The following is a 21,682-nucleotide window of genomic DNA, read 5'->3' as shown; positions in this document are numbered from 1 at the left end:
TTTATTTTCCTCGTGGTTACAAGCATATGTATATATATATGCATATATATATATGTATATATATATCTATATATATATATATATATATATATATTATTGTATATATAATATATATATATATATATTATTGTATATATAATATATATGTATATATATGTATATATAATATATATGTATATATATGTATATATAATATATATGTATATTTTGAAATATGTAAGACAGATGAGAAGAAAAATAACTGAAGCAGCTTACATTGTTTCCCATCCGAACAACGACCACCGCGATGGGTTTACTAAACTAACAAAAACGGCCAGCCGCTTGATACTTCGCGAAGCAGAGCGTATGAGGATGAGAGGTCAGGTCGATCATGGTGGAACGCGGATAGATTCGGCGGGTATTTAGGGTGTGAATGATTTGAATGTGCATGTACTCTGAAGAAGTCCTGGTAAGGACGAAACGTCAGAATAAATCCCTAAACGGTTCCCTGTGTTTATCTCACCACCCATCCACACACATATATATATATATATATATATATATATATATATATATTATATATATATATATATATATATATATATATATATGTATATATATATATATATATATATGTATATATATATATATGTATATATACAGTATATGTATATATATATATATTATATACATGTATATGTGTATATAATGTATATGTATATATGTATATATATATTATATATATATGTATATTATATATATATTATATATATATATATATATATATTATATATATATATTATATTATATATATATATATATTATATATATAATATATATATATATATATATATATATATATATATATATATATAATTATATATATATATATATATATATATATATATATATATATATATATATATATATATATATATATTATATATATATATATATATATTGGAATGGTGTTGACACATGGAAAGAATGAGTGAAGAAATATTAATGAAAGAGGTATAGAAGGCAGAGGTGAAAGGAGTGAACAGGAGGGGGCAACCAAGGTATGAGATGGATGGATGGGGTAAAAGGGGTATTGGGAAAGAAGGGGGATGTCTGTTTAGGAGGGAAGTGAGAAGATAAGATAGGGGTGAGTGGGGAATGGTTGTGTATGGAAGATGGTGTGATACATGGAAGGGATTGGATTGGGGATGAGGGGGGGGGGTGATGGAGTATATGTGACTGATATTTTGATGCAGCCCAAAGGGATTTCTCCCTGTCTTCTCTTTTTCTGCATGGGGGATAAAGAGGGGTGGGTGGGTTGCCGATTAAATGATGGCCTTGCTATGGATGTGCTCGTACTGCATTGCTTCTTACCCAGGGCAGTGGGTGAGATGCAAGGATGACCCATCATCCAGGAGGAGCCAAGAAAAGAGGGAGGGAGGGGTGACAAATGGAAGAGGAATATGTGGGGAAAAAGTTGTTGGTATATGTATGCTTATGTATGTATGCTTATATATATATATATATATATATATATATATATATATATATATATATATATATATATATATATATATATATATATATATATATATATCAGCCTTCCTGTGGATGTGCTGTGTCCTGCTGCATTCATTCAGACTAAGGACAATGGGTGAGATGCAGGGGTGACCCATCATCCAGGAGGAGCCATGAAAAAAGGGAGCGAGGGAAGGGTGGTGAATAGGAGTGGAGTGGGTGGGGATGAAATGGGTGGTACTGGAATTATGCCTTTCAACTTTGGCTATCTCCTTTGTAAGGGGGAAAAAGCCCTTGGTATATGTCCATATGTATGTAAAATATTTTCATTTCATCCTTGCAGTTATCTACACCTCTTTCAAAAATGTCTTAATGTAAATTCTTATGTAGTCTTTTCTAGCTTGTTTAGGAATTTCTTTTGTTTATTGCTTCTTATTCTCCATTTTCCCCCAAGTCACACCTCTTTTTTTTTTTTCAATCACACCTTTTTTTTTTTTTTGAACCAGTATTGTTTCTGCTTCAACCATCCACTGACCCTGGTACATGCTTTTGTTCACTCCAGGTTGTAAATGTGCTATTCATAAATTCCTCCCATTTTGTTTCTCCAAAGATTTTTTTTTACTACTATGTAGTTTGCTTTCCCAAAATTGAGTCTCCATTCCTTGTGTCATTAATTTCTTGGCTCTATTTCCTCATCCTCCAATTGAAATTAATTTTTTACAAGGTCACTGTTTTCTATGGGGGAAAAGGAGTTCAAGGAGGTAATGATATCTGGCTCTTTGGTTAGTAGCAGATCTAATCTTGTGGATTGTCATCACCTCTTAGCTGAGTCACTTCCTTTACCCACTGGGTCATTATGTTCTCAATTGCCATACTTTTTTCCCACTTCCCTTTCCTCCCAGTTGATCTTACTGTAATTAAAATCTCCAATAAGGACTAAATTGGTACTTTATAGTTTTCTTTAGGAGAAGAGCTGTGTCCAGTAACATTTGATATTCAGCTTCATTCCAAGTGTTTTGGGGGGAACATATGCCACCATGAAGTCTCTTCTATTCTGCCCTTTAGTTTTAATTTTCAGGTGCATTGGTTTAGCCTTACCTTTGCTCAGGTTTTCTTCCACCTTTATGTCACTTCTTAAAACAAACATTATCCCTCCACCCATTTTCTCCCCTCTGTCTCTTCTCCAGGTGTATCTTGTAGATATATTTGTTTAAGAAAACAACAATATCTGCATTGATAATCTTGCTATTGTCTATACATCAAATTATATACTTGTTTTCACCATTCAGACAGCTCTTGCCTTTTCAAAGGATATCAGTAATACTCAAAGAAATAAGTGCAATAGCACATAATTTTTTATACTATGTACTAAATAGAAATGATGACAAAAGTAAGGTTCAAGAGTTATATATAGAATAAGAGGTGTAAATGTAGAAAAAGATATGGAATTAGAAAATGAGAAAGTGATGTGTCTGCCAATCAAGTGTGTCAGAGCTGGTGGCTTTCAATTGTATTAGGTGTGTTAGTTGTTGGTGAGTATGGGCTAGTCAGATTGATTGGGGTTTGGAGTCTGGGGCAGTGATGTCATCAGTCTAGCTTGGTCACTTGCTGTGGAAAGTTCTCCTGGGTAGATGAGGGGATGACCATAAAATCCTGTGGTTGGAGATTCATCGTAGATGTTCTTTACTTAATTTTACTTAATTAGGAAGGATCTGCAGTCTTCTAGTATCTTGGGTGTGTCAGGTTATTTTAGTAATTTCCACTGATCTAGTTAGGGTCCTTACCTCTATAGTAGAACAGGTTGTGACCATCTTGTAATTGTATCAGTTTTTCTTATGCTCTTTGGACTTCGCTTAGTCCTACAATGTCCCACTTGATGTTGTCTAATTCTTCCATTAATAAGGGTAGTGTGGCCTGAGGTTGTATGCACATTTGGGGTTCCATTTTGTAGGTGTAGACATATTTTTCTGGTGGTGCAGAAGTGTATATATGATAAATGAAGGAATCTTCAATTCCCCTTGCATGTATATTCATATGCAAGAAGGCTGCATTGTAGTTCAAAAGGTTGGTTGATTGGATTGTTCTTTAATTGGTTTGATGTTTTCTTATTCTTATAATAGATAATGAAGTTCATGTTGTCCTTTGGGGTGATTTGTTTCATGATTTATTCTTCGATTCTATAGTCATGTGGTTAGTTTTATGCATTGCTCATCTATATGCGGTTTGTCTTTGTCTGGCCTTGACTCATCATAGGAGGAACTTAAAAGTCATAATTTTTTTTCCAAATATTTTATGAGTGTGGTAAGGGTACTTTTTTTTTTTTTATTACCCTAAACCCAAAGAGAGTATAAACTAATTGTACAAAGAATTATGATTTCAACATGTGTCTGAGGAACCATTCATTAGCACAAATGCATAGCTGTTAATCTGCAGTTCAATTTGGCTGAAAACAACTAGAAAATATCAGTAGAAAAAACACCATGGCATCAGAAGAAATCTACTGGAATGTTCAGAAAACTTGCCACTGACAAGAAAACACATGATACATCAGGCATGAAATGAACTGTTATGTATGATATACAGAATTTGCAGTCCCTAATGTTCTTAGTAACATGGACCTACCACTTTTTTCTCTTGTGGCTTCTCAATTCTGGGTTTTGAACATAAAAACATTGACAAACACTTGATACCCATTTGTGAGGACTGCACTGTGCAGTTTGATGATGATTTTAAGTTTGTTATAGTCCTTTGTTGAACTGACCTGAGATTGGGCTGCCATTGTTTTTTAATAAGGCACATTCCACATGCTGTGTCAGGAGATGAAAATGGCCATACTTTATGCACATAGCATTGGAAAGTATATAAGTAGACTATTATCATTATTATTTTTATTCATATTTCAAAAGTGTACATGACACAGTTATCACCCTCCCCCTAGCTGGTTTGTATGCTCACCTACCTATAAGGGGCTTCTTCCTCCTTGTAAGGGAAGTAGCTAAGGCAAAGGCAGGATTGTGGGAGGGACATGTGGACTACTGCAGAAGATTAAAGTGGCATTCCATCATATAGATGAAGAGGTGAAAAAACTCGTCAAAATCCTGATATGACCAAGATTGGAATATGTGTCAGTAGTGTGGTTCCCACACAGAGTGAAGGATATAACCAAGATTGAGAGAATACAAAGGGCAGCAACCAAACTGGTCCCCTGCCTGGTAGATAAACAATATGAGGAGAGACCAAAAACAATGGGTCTACCAACTTTGAAAGATTGAAGAGAAAGAGGTGACATGATTACAGTATTCAGGTCACTAAGGGGCATTGCATTGATAGAAGAGATCTCATGATTCAAGATGGGAGGTCTTTAAGAGGTCATGGAAGTAAATTAAGACCACATGTCGAAAGGATGTGAAGAAATGCAGTTTTCCATATAGATGCATAAATATGTGGAATAATGTAGATGATATAGCCTAAGCTCAGACAATACATGAGTTCAAATCTAAGTAAGATAATTGGAAATCAAGGATATAGATTAAGTTGGAACTGTACATGAATTTGAGTCTAGGTATGTTAGAAAATTAGAGAATAGGCGACTGGACCCAACAAGCATAGCTCTTTTCCTGTTTACAGTACTACCTCTCATTAACGGACGTTAATTAGCTGTGTTTGCGGTGTTTTCCCTGTGTTTTCGGTGTTTTTGGTGCTGTTGTTTGGTGCTGTGCAGTCACTATGCCACCCAAAAACCACTCCAAATCAATGGATTATTCACATCAACACACACCGTTACCTCCCTTTTAGTCCGTTAATGAGAGGTAGTACTGTACTACAATTAGGTAAATACAAGCAGGTAATACACCTGCGCCCACCCATTCCTCCACCGCTCTTATTTCCCTTTCATCTTGACTCTTTGTGGATGAATGATCATCCCTGTCTCCTGCCTACTGCCCAGATCAGAAGCATTGCAGTAAGACACAGCACATCTACAGCAGGCCCCTTCACTTACATGGCAACCCCCGTCCATCCCCTTATGCAGAAATTAGAGACTGGATCATACTCGTTAAAAAAAAAAATGTAGCTAGAAGGATTCCTTATCTTCTCACTTCATTCCATTTGATTGCCTGCTACAGCATGCATGAGATCACTGCCATCATTCTTATCCCATATGCACATCAGCTTATGTATGGCGTGATTACTGTTTTGGCCATGTCCAGGTCAATGAAGCAGAATGTCACTTTTATGTTTATCATCTTTATGCTCTTCTGATTGCTGATTATATGTTTGCTTTGGGTAATGATGTTCATCATCTCTATGCTCCTCTGATTGCTGATTATATGTTTGCTTTGGGTAAGGACTTTGGCGACTTGTTCCAAAAAGGTGACTAGTGGAGAATTGGCAAAGATCTGGAAAATGTGGAGAAAAAAAATCATAAAACATTATAATGCATTTGATAATTTATGAATTAAGTATTATATAAAGATTCAACATATTTTTGTAGTTATGGACATTTTTCCACATTTACTCTCACTCAAATCTGTGATGAGTAAAGGAAAATGTGTCATATTCCTTGTTACAAAGAATTAGAATAACTTCTATTGAAAAGTCCCATGAAAATTTACTTTTGGCAACTCTCCATACCTATGGTTCCTCACTCATGGCAACCAAAGGTTATCAGTAGGTTTCATAGCCTACTGACAACCCTGTCACTTGAGCAGGTTTGTGATACATTCATTCCAAACTACTAAAAAGTGAAGCAAGCAAAAAATAAAAAAAATACCATGCCACTGGAGAGTATTAAAACCTGGCTACAGTGAGTAGTGTAGGCAGCTATGAAAACCTCTCAGAAGATAATAAGGAAGAGGTAAGAATAACAGAAACTAATTCTGGAAGTCAAGATATATAATTTGATATAAAGAAATATTTTTTTGTACACTTTTGTTAAGTGTTAATAAAATACATCTTTCGACTTGATAGACAGTAGTCAAGCTACAAGTTAGTTTACAAGTTATTGAAAACTGTAAGAGCTCATCTCTCAGAACATGTTTTTACCTTAAAAAATAATTTAATCTGTTTTCAACCAATTTCATTAGTTTTCATTAGTTTGAGAAAATGAGCCATTTTTTATATTTCACTTGGTTGATTATTACTTTCCTCCTTTTTATATAGAAATTTGATAAAAAAAAAGTGGAAACCATTGATTTGAAAAAAGGCTGTTGATGTAATAGATAAAAGTTCTATATATATTTTTTTGCCATTTTTTAACTATTTTAAGAGATAGAATGAAAAAAAAATTCTTCACGTAAAACTGAACAAGCAAGAAGTTCAAAAGTTGCATATTATATTTTATAGGGTTGATGAAAACGTGTCGGGATGGTTTAGACACATGGAAGGAATGAGTGAAGAAAAATTAGTAAAAGAGGTGTGGAAGACAGAAGTGGAGGAAGTGAACATGAGGGGGTGATCAAGGATGAGATGGATGGATGGGGTAAAAGGGGCATTGGGAAGGAGGGGAATGTCTGTTGAGGAAGGAAGGGAGAAGACAGAAGATAGGGGTGAATGGATAATGGTTGTGTATGGATAAGGCTTTGATGCATGGAAGGTAGTGGGTGGGGGATTGGTGGGGAGGTTGAGGGAGTATGTGTGAATAATATTTTGATGCAGCCCAAAGGGATTTCTCCCCATCTTCTCTTTTTCTGCATGAGGGGATGAAGACAGGGTTGCCAATTGAATAAAGTGGCCTTGCTGTGGATGTGGTGTGTCTTGCTGCATTGCTTCTGACCCAGGGCAGTGGGCGAGATGATGATCCATGATCCATGAGGAGCCAAGAAAAGAGGGAAGGAGGGGTGGTGAATGTGAGAGGATGAAATTGGTGGGAGTAGATTTATGCCTTTGGTTTTGGCTACCTCCCTTGTAAGGGGAAAAAGCCCTTCATATACATATATATTTTATGTATTTATTTTTTGCTGAAACTGACTCGTATCTATCCCTAATTCTTGATTAAAAAAAAATCCATTAAAAGAAAAAAATCATCTAAACTGGCTGTGCCCTTTATTCTTTTTGCTGTTCCACCTTTTTTTTTTTTTTTGCACTCTCAGTCTGTACCTGTTGCACTTAACCCCTTATGTACAGGGTGGTACTTTATCCTGTTATTCTGGCTTTCTTCTGTTTCACATTTTACTTTTTCTCCCAGTGTGTTTCATTCAACCCTTTCTGTAGTAGGTGGTGCTTAATCCCATTATTCTGGCTGTCATCAGGCTATTGTATTCATCTCTATGGGAACCCCTTGCAATAGCATATTGGCTGAACATTTCTTAATTTACCCTATCTATACCTGGTGTCACATAATCCTATCATTCTAGCTGCTGTCAGGCTCATTTAGTATGTTCATCTCTGTGGAATCTCCATTGGTACAAAAGGGTTACTCATGTCTTGATGATCCCCTAGCTTGGTGACACTTGTATTATTCTTATTATTCTTAGCAAAGGGGTTACTAACCCTTGGTGGCAATTTCAAATTTGTTTGTGTTAGTTTTGGTTGTTTTCTTTCTAAGATTTTTTTCTTGCAAGAAGATTTTATTCTTTGTGTTAGAAAAAGTACATCTTGTAAAGAAGATTACATATGCATGTAAAATCATATAATTTTTCTTATTCAATTTTTTCCTTTATCAAATAGGGGGACTACAGTATTGTAGGGCTCGGAGAGAAGACACACAGTACCGAATTCAGCAGTGCTCGTTCTGATGGTAAGTAGGATTTCAAACTTCATGCGTTAAGTAAAATTCTTAAGATATACTCCATAACCCTTTAACTGGCAGCTCCTCTTATTTGATATTTTTGTAGTTCTGCAGAAATTATTTTATTCAGCCCAAGGGTACTCGATCCTATCAAAGAGATTAAACTAATCTTCATATTGAACCAATAAACTCCGTTGATTTTGAGGTTACCCCATTATGGGCTGTTTATTATTACTACTACTGTTACTCTTATTATTATTGTTATTATTATTATTGTTATTGTTATTATTGTTATTATTATTATTGTTGTTGCTGTTGTTATTATTGTTATCGTTATTATCATTATTATTATTATTATCATTATCATTATTATTATTATCATTATCATTATCATCCCTCGTAAGGGATAATGATAATAATAATAATAATAATAATAATAATAAGAGGGAGGGAGGGAGTATGTGGGGATGGAATGGGTGGTAGTGGATTTATGCCTTTTTTTTTTGGCTACCTCCTTTGTAAGGGGGAAAAAGCCATTGGTATGTGTATGCATGCATGTATGTATTATTATTGTGGCCTGGCTGGTGAAGTTGTTTAATGTTTGTCTAAAAGATGTTAGAGTGCCGGAAGACTGGGGGAGTGCCTGTATAGTTCCATTTTACAAGGGAAAAAGGGACAAGTGTGAGTGTAGTAGTTTCAGAGGGATCAGTTTGTTGAGTGTAGTTAGGAAGGCTTATGGGAGGGCTTAGATTGAGAGGATGAGGAGAGGAACAGATGGAGTAATTGGTGAAGAACAGTGTAGGTTTAGGACAGGTAGGGAGTTGCATGGATCAGGTTTTTGTGGTAAGACAGATATGTGAGAAAGCTTTAAGAAAAGGTAAGAATGTTTTTTGGGGTTTTGTGAATTTAGAAAAGGCTTATTACAGGGTAGACAGGAAGGCACTGTGTGAGGTATTGCAGATATGTGGGATAGGAGGAAAGCTGTTAAGAGCAGTCAAGAGTTTTTACAAGAGTAGTATAGCCTGTGTTAGAATTAGAAGTGGTTTGAGATAAAGGTGGAAGTTCACCAGGGATGTGTTATGTCACCTTGGCTGTTCAATTTATACATGGATGGGGTGGTATGAGAGGTAAACGCAAGGGTAGTGAGTCAGGGATTGGAGATGGTTAAAGAAAATGGAGAAAAGTGGGAGATAATCCAGTTGTTGTTTGCTGATAACAGTGCTTGTGCCAGGATCAGAAGAGGGATTGAGGAAGTTAATGAGGGAGTTTGCAAAGCTGTGTAAAATAAGTAGGTTGAAGATAAATATGGGTAAAAGTAATGTGATGAGATGTACAAGGGGAGAGGATGGCAGCAAATTGGAAGTGAGTATTAAGGGATAGTGACTGGAGGAAGTGGATAGCTTTAGATACTTGGGTGTGAATGTGGCAGAAAAGGGAGGATTGGAGGTGGAGGTAGAATGTAGATTGAGAGAAGCAAGTAAATGCCTTAGGGGATTAAAAGATGTAAATAGACATTTGGAAATGGATGCTAAGGGGAGATTGTATGAAGGAGTGATTGTGCTGACAGGACTGTAAGGGGCAGAAACATGGAACATAAGAGAGGAAGAGTTTAAATGTATTTGAGATGAGGTGCCTGATAAGTATGGTAGGGGTTACTAGGCTGGATAGAGTGAGAAACGAGGTGGTGAGGAGGAGAGGTTAGGGTGGAAAGGGAGTTGGAAGGTAGGGTTGATGAAAGAGCATTGGGATGGTTTGGACACATGGAAAGAATGAGTGAAGAAAGATTAGTAAAAGAGGTGTGGCAGGTGACCAAGGATGAGATAGATGGGGTAAAAAGGGCATTGGGAAAGAGGTAGATGTCTCTTGAGGAAGGAAAGGAGAAGAGAGAATATAGGGGTGAGTGGAGAATGGTTGTGTATGGATGATGCGGTGATATATGGAAGGGTAGGGGATGGAGGGGGGTGAGGGAGTATGTGTGAATGATATTTTGATGCACCCCGAAGGGATTTCTCCCTGTCTTCTCTTTTTATGCATGAGGGGATGGAGGAGGGGGTTGCTGAGTAAATGAAGAGGCCTTGCTGTGGATGTGCTGTGTCTTGCTACATTGCTTCTGACTCGGGGCAGTGGGCGAGATGCAGGGATGACCTGTCATCCAGGAGGAGCCAAGAAAAGAGGGAGGGAGATGTGGTGAATGGGAGTGAAGTATGTGGGGATGAAATGGTTGGGAGTAGATTTATGCCTTTGATTTTGGCTACCTCCTTTGTAAAGAGGGAAAAAGCTGATGGTATATATATGTTTTATTTACTTTATTTATTTATTTATTCACTTATATATAGGCTACATATTTTTTTCTTAGATCTTGGGAGATGATTTTGTTTACTCATGGGAAGTATCCTCTGCCTTTGGGGAGTGTCCTCGTCCTGTTAAAGGGTTAGTTGAGCGTATCTTGATCTTGAGCGCACCCGTTATCAGACTTTTGGACATTTGACTTGAAGTTCTTGCCTGATGACTGTTCAACTGTACAGGTACTCGGTACTTGTTAAAATGCTAATAAATCATGAATGCATAGAAAAATGGTAAGCATGAAATATTAACTGTGACCTGAAATAAGCAGTTGCTTCTTTTGAATTCTAAAGCAAACTAAATGTAGCATTCATGTTTTTTATTTTTTTTTTTTTTATAAGTTTTGCCATTTATTGATCTTAAATTTCTACATCTTTATGAGTGAAGAATGAGGTATAGTGGAAATTATAAGTGATGAATATAAAATTCAATATCTACTATAAAAAAGAAATTATAAATGGTAAAGAATGTATCCCACAGGGGTGGTCTCAAGTCATCATATTGAAAAAGCTGCATATTCATGACACCACCATTTACACAGTGCCACCAAAAATAGCTTACCTTATTTTGGGTGATGTTTTTGATTGATTTAGTGAAAAATTGCTATGAAATAGTAGATGAAATATGAAAAGGAATAACCTAGAAGAAAGTGAGTTTAATAGGAGCAAATGAACAGATTGGTAGGATAACAAGATGTTTGGACCCTAAGGCCAGGAAAAGAACCTAGGTTGAGAGGCGGATATGAACAACTATTAATTCCCTCCCTCACCACCTGAACAAAACCTGAGATATCAATCTGTAACATACAACTTCTATTGTTTTGTCCCCCCCCCTACACACACACCCTTTTTTTTTTCTTTTTACTTTCACACAAGGGATCGGAAAAACAAGAACTACTTTTCCCCTTGTAAAAAAAAAAAAAAAAAAATGGATCTGTTTATGTATCCACAATATGAACCTATATTATGATAATTGTTGTCTTAAGCTTTACTGACTGGAAAACTGCAGCCCCACAGTGTAACAACAATCTCTGGGCCCTCCCGTAGGGCAAAATAAAATTATTGTTGTATTTGTGTGACTGTTAATAGTAGGAGAGCAGTTAATGATTATCAGTTATCCTCATAGGAAAAGGTAGAGTTGTTGCATGTATCAAGAAATGGAGGAGTGGAGGTGGAGGTAAACTGTAGATTGAGAAAAACAAGCAAATGTTTTGAGGGATTGAGAAGTGTCATGAGAAACAGGCATCTGGGAATGGATGCAGAGAGATATGGAGTGATTATGCTTATGAGGCTTGGCATTTAAGAGAGATAGAAAGGAGTTTAAATGTGTTTGAGACGAAGTGTCTGGAAAGTGTGGTAGGGGTTACAAGGTTGGATAGAGTGAAAAATAAGATGAGGAGGAGAGTGTGGGTGGAAAAGGTGATGGGAGATAGGGCTGATGAAAGAGTATTGTGATGGTTTGGACATGTGAAAAGAATGAGTGACAAAAGATTAGCAAAAGAGATGTGGAAAACAGAGGTGGATGAAATGGACTCAAAGGGATGACCAAGGATGAGAGGGATGGATGGAGTGAAAAGGGCTTTCAGCAAGAGGTCTGGTGAGCTAAGGATGAGTGGAGGATGGTTATGTATGGATGGTATTTTGATACAGCTTGAGGGGATTTCTCCCCATCTTCTCTATTTTCTGCATGAGGGGATGGGGAGGGGGGGGGTTGCCGTGTAAGTGAAGTGGTCCAGCTGTGGATGTGATGTGTCTTGTTTCATTGCTTCTCACCTGGATAGTGGATAGAAGACGATGATGGTCCTTCATCCATGAGGAGCTGAAATAAGAGAGAAATAACAGTGGTGGATGGAAGTGGAATGGGTGGATGTGTGTCTTGACTTGGCTACTTCCCTTACAAGGAAGAGGAAGCCCTTGGTATGTAGCTAGAAAAGGTAGAGGAAATACAAAGTTAATAAAGAGAGATCTAGGATCTGGTTCTGAGACTGAGTTTCAGAACTGCACCAACTGATGGGATTCAGGGTGTTGATAGGTATTCATGACAGATGGCTGGGAGATGACACTCCTTGACATCTATCTAGTAGAACCACCACTTTGTAGAGTGTTGGGTACATTTAGTTATAGTTGCATCCTTTGTAAACCATTAAGTTCACCACACTTCTATAAGCACAAAGCCACAAGGGAACTTATGGTATATGAACATCATGTGGGATAATTTAAGTGACAAGCACCAGGAAACTTGTTTGGGTTAAATGGACTTCAAACTAGTAATCTTCTGTACAGTCGCTCACTGAAGTATCAACTGAGCATTTGTGCTTCTCTGGTCAGCATTCATGTATAATTCAAAAGGTTTTTGATAACCAGGAAACAGAAAAATATAGGCTGTGCTTGAAACTTTTTCTAAGCTCTTCCTGATGTGAAAGTTACAACTTTCTTTAGGAGTAAAATGAAGGGTTTTACATGGGCAGTAGACTTGTAAATGAATGATCAGTAGAACTCATATAACTCACAGAAATTTTGCATTTTAGCGACATTTACAGATGTGAGGGAAAATTATTGCTTTCACTCTGTCTTCCTATACTGGACATATCCAAAGAACTTAATTCAGAAACAATGAGGAATATCATGAACATGAAGGTTCAATCACATCATTCTTATGTTTGTTCGACAAGTTTATTTATTCCCATTGTTTGTAGAGAGTGCTAAAGGTTGATAGGCTAGTTGGTTCTGTTCTCTCATTTCAAATGTATATAATGGAGCATTCTATTTATAATTCCTAATTGTTCTCTAGGAAGAGCTACTGTCCCATAACTTATCTAGGACCTGTCACCATCTTGTGACTTGATGAATAAATTTATATTTTTATCTGAGACGAGCTTTTGTGAGTTACTACGTTTATCCATGGTTCTCAGGGCCTATCTGTAATCATCAGAGCTGGAGGTCTCAAAGCTGTCCTTGGCTTCAATGCTGGATTATTGGGTTCAGCCTAGGAGAATCTTGAAGCCACTGGCTTTTTCCTGTCCCATGTAACAGTCTTTCATTCTTTATACTCCTCATTGCTTTCTGATCATTCTAGTCTAGATCAGGGGTCTCCAAAGTGGTCAGTATTGATTCTATAGGGGGTTGAGGAGACTATCCATGGGTTTCACAAATGATGATAGTTATGATGATTTATGATAATTTGTATTGTTTATTTTCTTTCCTTGAACTTGCCTGGGGATTGAGGGTGAACCAAGGATTCCAAGAAAGGTCTGAAAAATTGAGGAACCCCAGGTCTAGATTTATCTGATAGATTGTCTTGGAACTACCACCCAGACATGTGTTCTGTGACAATATTGTCTGCATTGTGCTGCAATTTTTCAATTTTTATGTCCCTTGCTGTCATACTTGTTACAGCAATACACTGTGAAGTCTTACTTGATGTATGCATTATCATGTAGTAACATGTACTTGCTAAGTTACCCAGTGTCACTTGAGTATTTGAGGGTCAGGGCGCTTTTCCATTTTTACTTACTCAAATATAATAAACTTCAGGTCCTTGCACTTTGGGTAGTATTGTCATTGTAACTTATTTTAAGTAAGCAAGATGGGTACTTTTTGTATTATCATGTATGTATACATTATGTAGTGTACATATTAGGGCCCAGTCACACCAAGCTTATGACCTGTTTCCAACTACCAGTGACCAGGTGGTCACCATCCAGTTGCAGGTTTTGGAAGTCACTGGTAGTTGGTAATAAGATAGATAGATTGATAGATATATTACAACACACACTGAATAGTCCCCAGTACATAGATTTTCATCTTATCAACCACATTAACTTCTTCCATTACATTTCCTTGCATAGGTTTTGTGTTGCTGACCAATTGCTTGATTTTCGGTTGAAGGTGGTCAGAAACAGGTTGTAAGCTTGGTGCAACTGGTGTATTAGATACCTAATGCTGTGCTGTATGGCCTATTGCAATGTGACATCTGTTTTATTTTGTTGCATATAATTGTGCACATCCAAACATGAAAGTTGTGTATGCAGCTTCAAGAATGATCAGGTTTGCATACCATGACCATGAAAAATATGAATATGGGAATTACTGCTCAGAAAAGCACAGATCAAGTTCAGATTTTTCAGGTTGTCAGTCCTGAAATTCTAAGGGAGTGGAATTGTAAAACATGGTCTTTGAATGTAGGATATTGACTTGGAGATAATTTCAGACTTTGGATCCTGTGGTTGGATTCTGACCTAGATGTTTTACAGTCTGGACTTGGAATAAGTGTCAGAATGGAAAGCAAACAAATTGTGCACTTAGAAAATGCATATTAAGTTAATAGGCCAAATCAATGTAAGCTACATTTTAATGTAAAATTGCACATGTAGTCTGCGAGGCCTAGTTGGGAGCAATTAGTACAATTACCTTAAGGATGGCCCTGTCAGGAACAGTCTTTACTTTTCATAACTTTTAGTTGTGGCAACCATGAGTCTGTCAGTCAATCCATTGCCTTGGTTTCATCATAGAGGAGACTCATGACCCCAAGGAAATTGGCCAATCATTGAATCCACAAGTCACTCATTGAAGAAATTTTGTGGAACTGTCGGGAAAGAATGAGTATAGGGCAGTGCTCTCTGTCTTCTCTTGGTAAGTTCATCTAAGGCATTTAGTATCAGTTGTTAGGCAAGTTCTGTTATGGTACTGTTTCAGTACAATTCCAACTTCCCTTTAGTGTGATATCTGTGGGAGTCTGGTGAAGTATAAAATTTGGTAGCTTGTTTTCTTTTGCTTGTTTTGGTTTGTTTTGTTATCTGTGATCTATGTATGTGTGTGTTTTTGTATGGTAGTGTTATAGATGTTTGAGTAGAATGCTTCTGGAGTTGTTTTCTTGTTGCATATAATGGGCTGTGTGTGATGTGATTTGAGAGTGGGTAGGGTAGGGTGCTCTTGTATAAAGTGTCTGCAATTGGAATGTCTACATGTGAAACACTAAAAGAAAAAAGTCCATATAACATTTTTGGCTGAATACATTAACTGTAATTTGTTGTACCTGAAAGGAGGAGGAGCCAGTGATGGCATGTGTGGTTGGTACCACAGTGCAGCTGCCCATTTTGAAAAACCTGTCTACTTCCTAACCATCATCAGGAGGTGCAGCTCCAAGGGTTGCCATTCTGTCTCTGTACTGGGCCTGAGATCTCTGTCAGCTTCATCTTTATTTACACTTTTTGACACATGGAGGTCTTACAACTGGGAACTGCTTCCCTCCACTTACTACTTTCAGCTGATGACATAGAAACAGTCAAGCAATCACTTGTTACCTTGAGTTTCACCAAATGGAAAACCTACAAAGCTACAGTGGTTGGCAACAGTCCTTGGAACCTCCCACATGTCTGAGAAGAAACTTTGGACTGTTTTCTGTGCTGTATCAGTGTGGGACCATTTCTGTGTTACAGGCTGAAAGTTGTAGCAAGAGGAGAGCAGTCACCAGTAGTCAGCTCTAAATGTGTGAAAAACTGTAAGAAATATAGGTGAAGTTGATAGAGAGAGATTGTGGGCCCAGTCTGGAGACAGAGTGTCAACCCCTCAGGGCTGCACCTCCTGATGGAGATACGGGTATAGACAGGTTTTGAAAATGGGCAGCTTTGCTGTATATCTTGTAGGACCACCACCTGTCGGTACTTACCGTTGGTCTCCATAGAAACAGTCATACTCTAATATGACACGGGCAAAAGTACAGTTTCTTCCCAGAGAGATCTGTAGGAGAACTCAATGGCTGTTGCCAGTCACCATGGGGCTGTGGCTTTCCCACTTAATGAAACTTGAGGAAACAATTAACATCAATATTATTATTATTATTATTATTTTAGTATCTTCTTTATTATTATTCAAAGCCTCTTGAATCCAGTCACTCAGTTGAATTCCCTCCTCAACAGATCAATCTCTAAATTGTGTCACTCGCTTCTAGTTTACTTTTTTTACCCATTATTAAATGTTTCTGTGGCACTTTGTATGTCAAACATCCCCAAAAAGGTAAGATAACACAGGTGGCACTGTATGGCTGTGGTGTCTCTGGTAAAATAGAATCGAGATAACAAATTTATGATATACTGGTCATGTTGCTCAGTATTTTTTTTATATTACATAGGTTGTTGTATATTTGGTGACATGAAAAAGGAGAAATCTAGTCAAATAAGATTAAATTATTCTATATTTGTCTGTCAACATGACATATTCTAGACATATTGAAGGCTTTCTTGAGGGTGGCCAAATCAAAGCCACAACCTCATGAAAAAATCCATTTAGTCATAATATTTGAATTTTATCTGGAAGATGACCTTTCCTTGAAAATATATCCACATGTCATGTCAGGCTGTATTTTCTCTTTTCCATCAACTTTTGATTTGAAACTACTGCTTTTTTCCAGCAAAATGGCATAGTTGGATTACATTGCCTTGTTAGACCTACTGCCTACTAACATTTGATGATGTAGGGGCTTAACCATATGGTTGTGCATAGATTTTTTGCTGAAGTTTTCCAGGCATTGCATTTGGCTAAATGACCTTCTTATTGCTGCTTGGAAGCTGAAATTTATGATAATAAAGATTTTATACAGTACTTGGGAAGTTCGGTCAGTAGACTGTACGACTTCCCTAGACCTCTTCCCATTATCTGGAAACTTACCTTATTTACTGTAACACTTGAGTGCACCATTTTTCAGGGTTATATATCTGGAGAACCAGGTAGATTGTAAAAGCTCCAAGATAAGATTTTCCTTGTGTGAGCTGGGATATATACCATTTTGTATTTAATGTTCAAGCACAGAAAAATAGCCTGAGCTTTTATTTATTTTCAGCATTAGTTTTTAAGCTATAGAATCTTATATGATGTGTATGTTTACTGTTTACATAATTCCAGGGGTAATTTTTCCAAGGTCTTCAATTGGCCAGAAGTTCTTATTTTTATTTTTTCAGTTATTTATGTACTTAGTTAAAAAAAAATATGTAAAAGATAAGATGGAAAACCCAAGACAAGGGATCAAAAAATGATTGGTTTTGGTCTCTCAGTTTCAGCAGGTTCGCTCACAGAGGCTGATAGGAGTGCTTTGGTATGTATCCCTTGCTTGAGCATAAGAGAGGGTTAATTTCTTAAATATGCATGTTTTATTGTTCTTTCTTGTAGTACTGACACTTGTACAAAAAAATTGTGGTGAGGTGTAGATAAGGTATAGCCAGTGCTTGGTTTTATTTATATTTTAATAATTTTTTGGAAATTAATTACATGCTATGTCAAATAGAATTTTTTTAATCTATTTTTTTTTTTTTTTTTTTTTTTTTGCATGGACTTGTGTTAGACATCAGTGCTTATTTCCTTTTACCTTATTAGGTTCTGTTGCAAGTTATTACTGTGGCAGTGATTGTTGTCTCCTTAGCTAATTAATAGAACTTGATTTCTGTGTTGTATGTTAAGTACAGGTACTTCTTGAATTGTGTGTGTTTAAATTACCGGATTTTAGAACAATGCAATGTCAAAAATGCATTTTTTTTCACGTGGCTTATTTAGAATAATGCATGTGACAGGTTTAGTTCTCATATATTTCACCAGGTATACCACTTCAGTGGGTCCATTTTTATTCATTTGTGCTGATGTCTGGATCTAAGATCCCATTCAGTGGCGGTTCTTCCTATGGGCAGTATGGGCGGTAGCCCAGGGCGGCACTTGGGAGGGGGCGGCAAAAATTTGCAAATGATTTACTTTTATTCTGTAGTAGCAATAAATATTTCAATAAAAAGTTGTTTTGTGAAAGTTTTGATCGTCTTAAACTTCTTATTTACATTATGGAGGGGGAGAAGCCAAGCATTTTATGTGCATTGTGGAAGGGGGGCGCCGAAGGTGAGGTTCGCCCAGGGCGCCATGTAGGCTAAGTCCGCCACTGATCCCATTTGTCGGGTTTTGGTCTATTTTTGGAATGTGTGATGTCGGTTGACTCAGGAGTCCTTCCTAAGTTAGAAGATTCTGATGTTTTAGTTTTTTAGGCATTCTTAGGTCTAGAAGTATTAATAAAATACAACTACGTAACTAAAAGTTTTATTTTTGTTTCGTTCTGTGTCCTTAGGTAACTATAAGTTGAGGATGTATTTGTGATAATGTGTATATGATATGATAAATAGTATAGTTTTTTATAATAATATTTTTATATATATAAAAAAAAATTACCCAGAAACTGATCCCCCATAACTTACAAAGTCTCAGGAGCACATCCCTTTTGTTTTACATGGCTTTTTATATGAAAATTAAGTTTACATTATACCAAATGCTGTGGATGCTGTGTCTTGCTGCATTGCTTGTGACCCAGGGCAGTGGACAAGATGCAGGCATGACCTGTCATCCAGGAGGAGTCAAGAAAAGAGGGAGGGAGGTGTGGTAAATGGGAATGGAGTATGTGGGGGGGATGAAATAGGTGGGTGTGGATTTATGCCTTTGATTTTGGCTACCTCCCTTGTAAGTGGGAAAAAAACCCTTGATATATGTATGTATACCAGAGTTGCATTATGCATTAACTCCAGGAATGGATCTATTGTGTTAATCAAGAAGTACCTGTAAATATTTCCAAGACAGTTTTTATTTCTTAATAGGAATTATTCAACCATTTTTCTTGAAAAGAGAAGAATTATTGAATAGTAGGAAGATTATTCCATGAAGCATATATTTTGAGTGAAAAAAGAATTTTTTTTGAAACATTGTTTTAGCTGTCATGAGTTACATACAGTAATGGTATATCACAAGTATAGCTCCAATCCTGTAAGTTGTATGTCTGCAGTGACCCCCCCCAGTATTTGTGAGAGTTAGGTTTCGAAGACCCCTTGTGAGTAGCAGAAAACGGGTGATAGTGGACACAGCCCTTAAAAATGCCTTAGAGTGCCCTTTTTAGTAGCACTGTATGAATATTGTTTTAATTCTTTCATATTGTTTTGTGATATAAATAAATGTTGATACTCTATTTTTAAAGTTATTTTTTAGATATAATGATAGATTTTAATTAAATTATAGTAAAACCTGTTCTCACCAATAATGAGAGATTGAATCTTGCACCGCAATTAGCTACTCTCAACCTGACCGTAAATAGTGGGGCCAGAAATATTGATGCTGGAGATGCATATTTAAATTTTGTATTAGTTTATGTACTGTATATTGCTATTTTTATAATTTTTAATTAGTAAATGTATTTATAAGATTAAAAAATTTCAGGCATAAATTAGGAATAATTTTATTTTAAGTTTTCAAGTGTTGGCATCAAGATGCATAGGCCTCATTGATAGGTGGAAGAATTGCATACACATTAATTAAGTTCAATGGGAAAAGTTGTAGATATGTGGGGTCACAAATGGTGAGTCTCAGGCAGGGGTTCACTGTATATATAAAAAGTCTTCTTTCCCCTTACAAAATAGGTAGCCAGCCAAGGTATGCAAATCCATCCCACGCCCATGTGTTTCCTATTTATCTTAGCTCCTAACAGATGAAGGGCCATCCCTGCCCATTGGTTACTGCTTGGGTCTGAAGTGAAGCAGTAAGACATGCCACATACACAGTAGGGCCCAACAACCTATGTTGGTCTACTTCCATTACTTCATTTACATGTTGACCTCCCTCCTTGTACCCTCATACTTAAGTAGAGAAGACAATGAGAGCCTTTCAGGTAGCACCAATTTATTTCCCATTCACGACCATTCTCCACTCTTGCCTTCTCCCCACCCTACTCAACAGACATTCCCCTTTTACTCAAGGCCCCCTTCACCCCATCCATCCATACTATTTTGGTCTTCCTCTCAAGTTCACTTCAACCTCTGCCTTTCACATTTATTTTGCTAGTTTTCATTCACTCTTTCCACATGTCTAAACCATCCCATTATTCTTTTGTCAGCCCTATTTGCCAGCTCCCTTTCCATCCCAGCTCTCCTCCTCACCTCCTCATTTCTTACTCTATTCTTGTAACTCCCACCATACTTCACAAAAACATTTATATTTTTTCTTTCTGCCTCCCTTACATTCCAAGTCTCTGCTCCATACATTGTTGTAGGCATAGTTACTCTTTGTATGCATACCTTTTATATGCATACCCCACTTTTCATTCCCCCAAGACATTTACTTGCATCCCTCACTCCGTATTGTTAATAGCAGATAAATTAGATTTTTTATTACTTTAGGACAGAAGGTAGGGAAGTGCTTAGAGTACATACATACATATACCAAGGCCTTTTTCCCCCTTACCAGGGGAGTAGCCAAAAAGGACAAGGCACAAAAACATTCCCACCCATTTCATCCCCGAAAACACTCCACACCCCTCCACCCTCCCTCCCATCTTAGCACCTCCTAGATGACGGGTCATCCCTGCACCCTGTCCACTGCCCTGGGTCAGAAGCAGTGTCGCAAGACACAGCACATCCACAGCAAGGCCGCTTCATTAAATCAGCGACCCCCCCTCTCCGTCCCCCCATATAAAGGAGAGGATGGGGAGAAATCCCTTTGGGCTGTGAAGGATAGAGTAGAACTAGGAGTTGAGGAAGAATGGGGATGTTTTAAGGAGGAAGTCACAAGGTATACAAAGATGGTGTGTGGAACAAGGAGGATGGGATTAAATAAAAGGAAGGGTAGTGAGTGTTGGGATGATGAAGCAAAGAAGGTTGAAGAAGAGAAGAATAGAGATATCCTCTATCACAAACAAAATGAGGTGTGGCTCTGGTCCATAGGGGTGCCCCATACAAACCCTAAAGTATCAGCTGCATGCTGCTGAGCAGCTTTTAACCCCACAATAACATGCAGCCAATACCCCAGACAGGGATATATGTAGATGGGTATGTATGTAGATAACTCTTCATAAATTGGACACAAATCTGGATTATACGATAGGGCCCTGAGCATGTCCTGTGAGGACATTTCATGTGAGAATCTGTGTGAACCACTCGCCCCTGCTTTGCTCAGTTCCCCTACATCTTGTCTGCCTACTGAGCGTGCTGTCAGTGCTCTTGATACCGTGTAAATTTTTCTTATTCTCTCAAATATTACAGTACTATCTGTACCTTACGAGTAATTTTGATAATTTTGTAATACATGACATACAGTACTATAAAGTCTG

At 37.2% G+C, this 21,682-nt stretch overlaps 1 protein-coding gene across 28 annotated transcripts in view; it reads left to right on the top strand.

Moving 5' to 3' along the window:
- The window catches only part of Unc-115a (actin binding LIM protein Uncoordinated 115a), a 247,252-nt gene that overhangs the window by 215,977 nt on the left and 9,593 nt on the right, over positions 1 to 21,682 (top strand). For 21 of the 28 annotated variants that reach the window (XM_076193014.1, XM_076193008.1, XM_076193026.1 and 18 more), the window contains 2 exons: positions 8,164 to 8,233; positions 17,616 to 17,656. In XM_076193014.1, coding sequence (XP_076049129.1) covers positions 8,164 to 8,233; positions 17,616 to 17,656 — 111 coding nt within the window. Of the gene's footprint in view, positions 1 to 8,163; positions 8,234 to 10,580; positions 10,655 to 17,615; positions 17,657 to 21,682 lie in introns of those variants that run through there. The other 7 variants (XR_012966886.1, XR_012966885.1, XR_012966887.1 and 4 more) reach the window with 3 other exon arrangements.

The sequence above is a fragment of the Oratosquilla oratoria genome, chromosome 11 (assembly GCF_046742065.1).
Source record: "Oratosquilla oratoria isolate Oo_2021 chromosome 11, ASM4674206v1, whole genome shotgun sequence".
NCBI lineage: Eukaryota > Metazoa > Arthropoda > Malacostraca > Stomatopoda > Squillidae > Oratosquilla > Oratosquilla oratoria.
The sequence above is the reverse complement of the archived record's forward strand: the minus strand, read 5'-3'. Positions and strand labels throughout refer to the sequence as shown.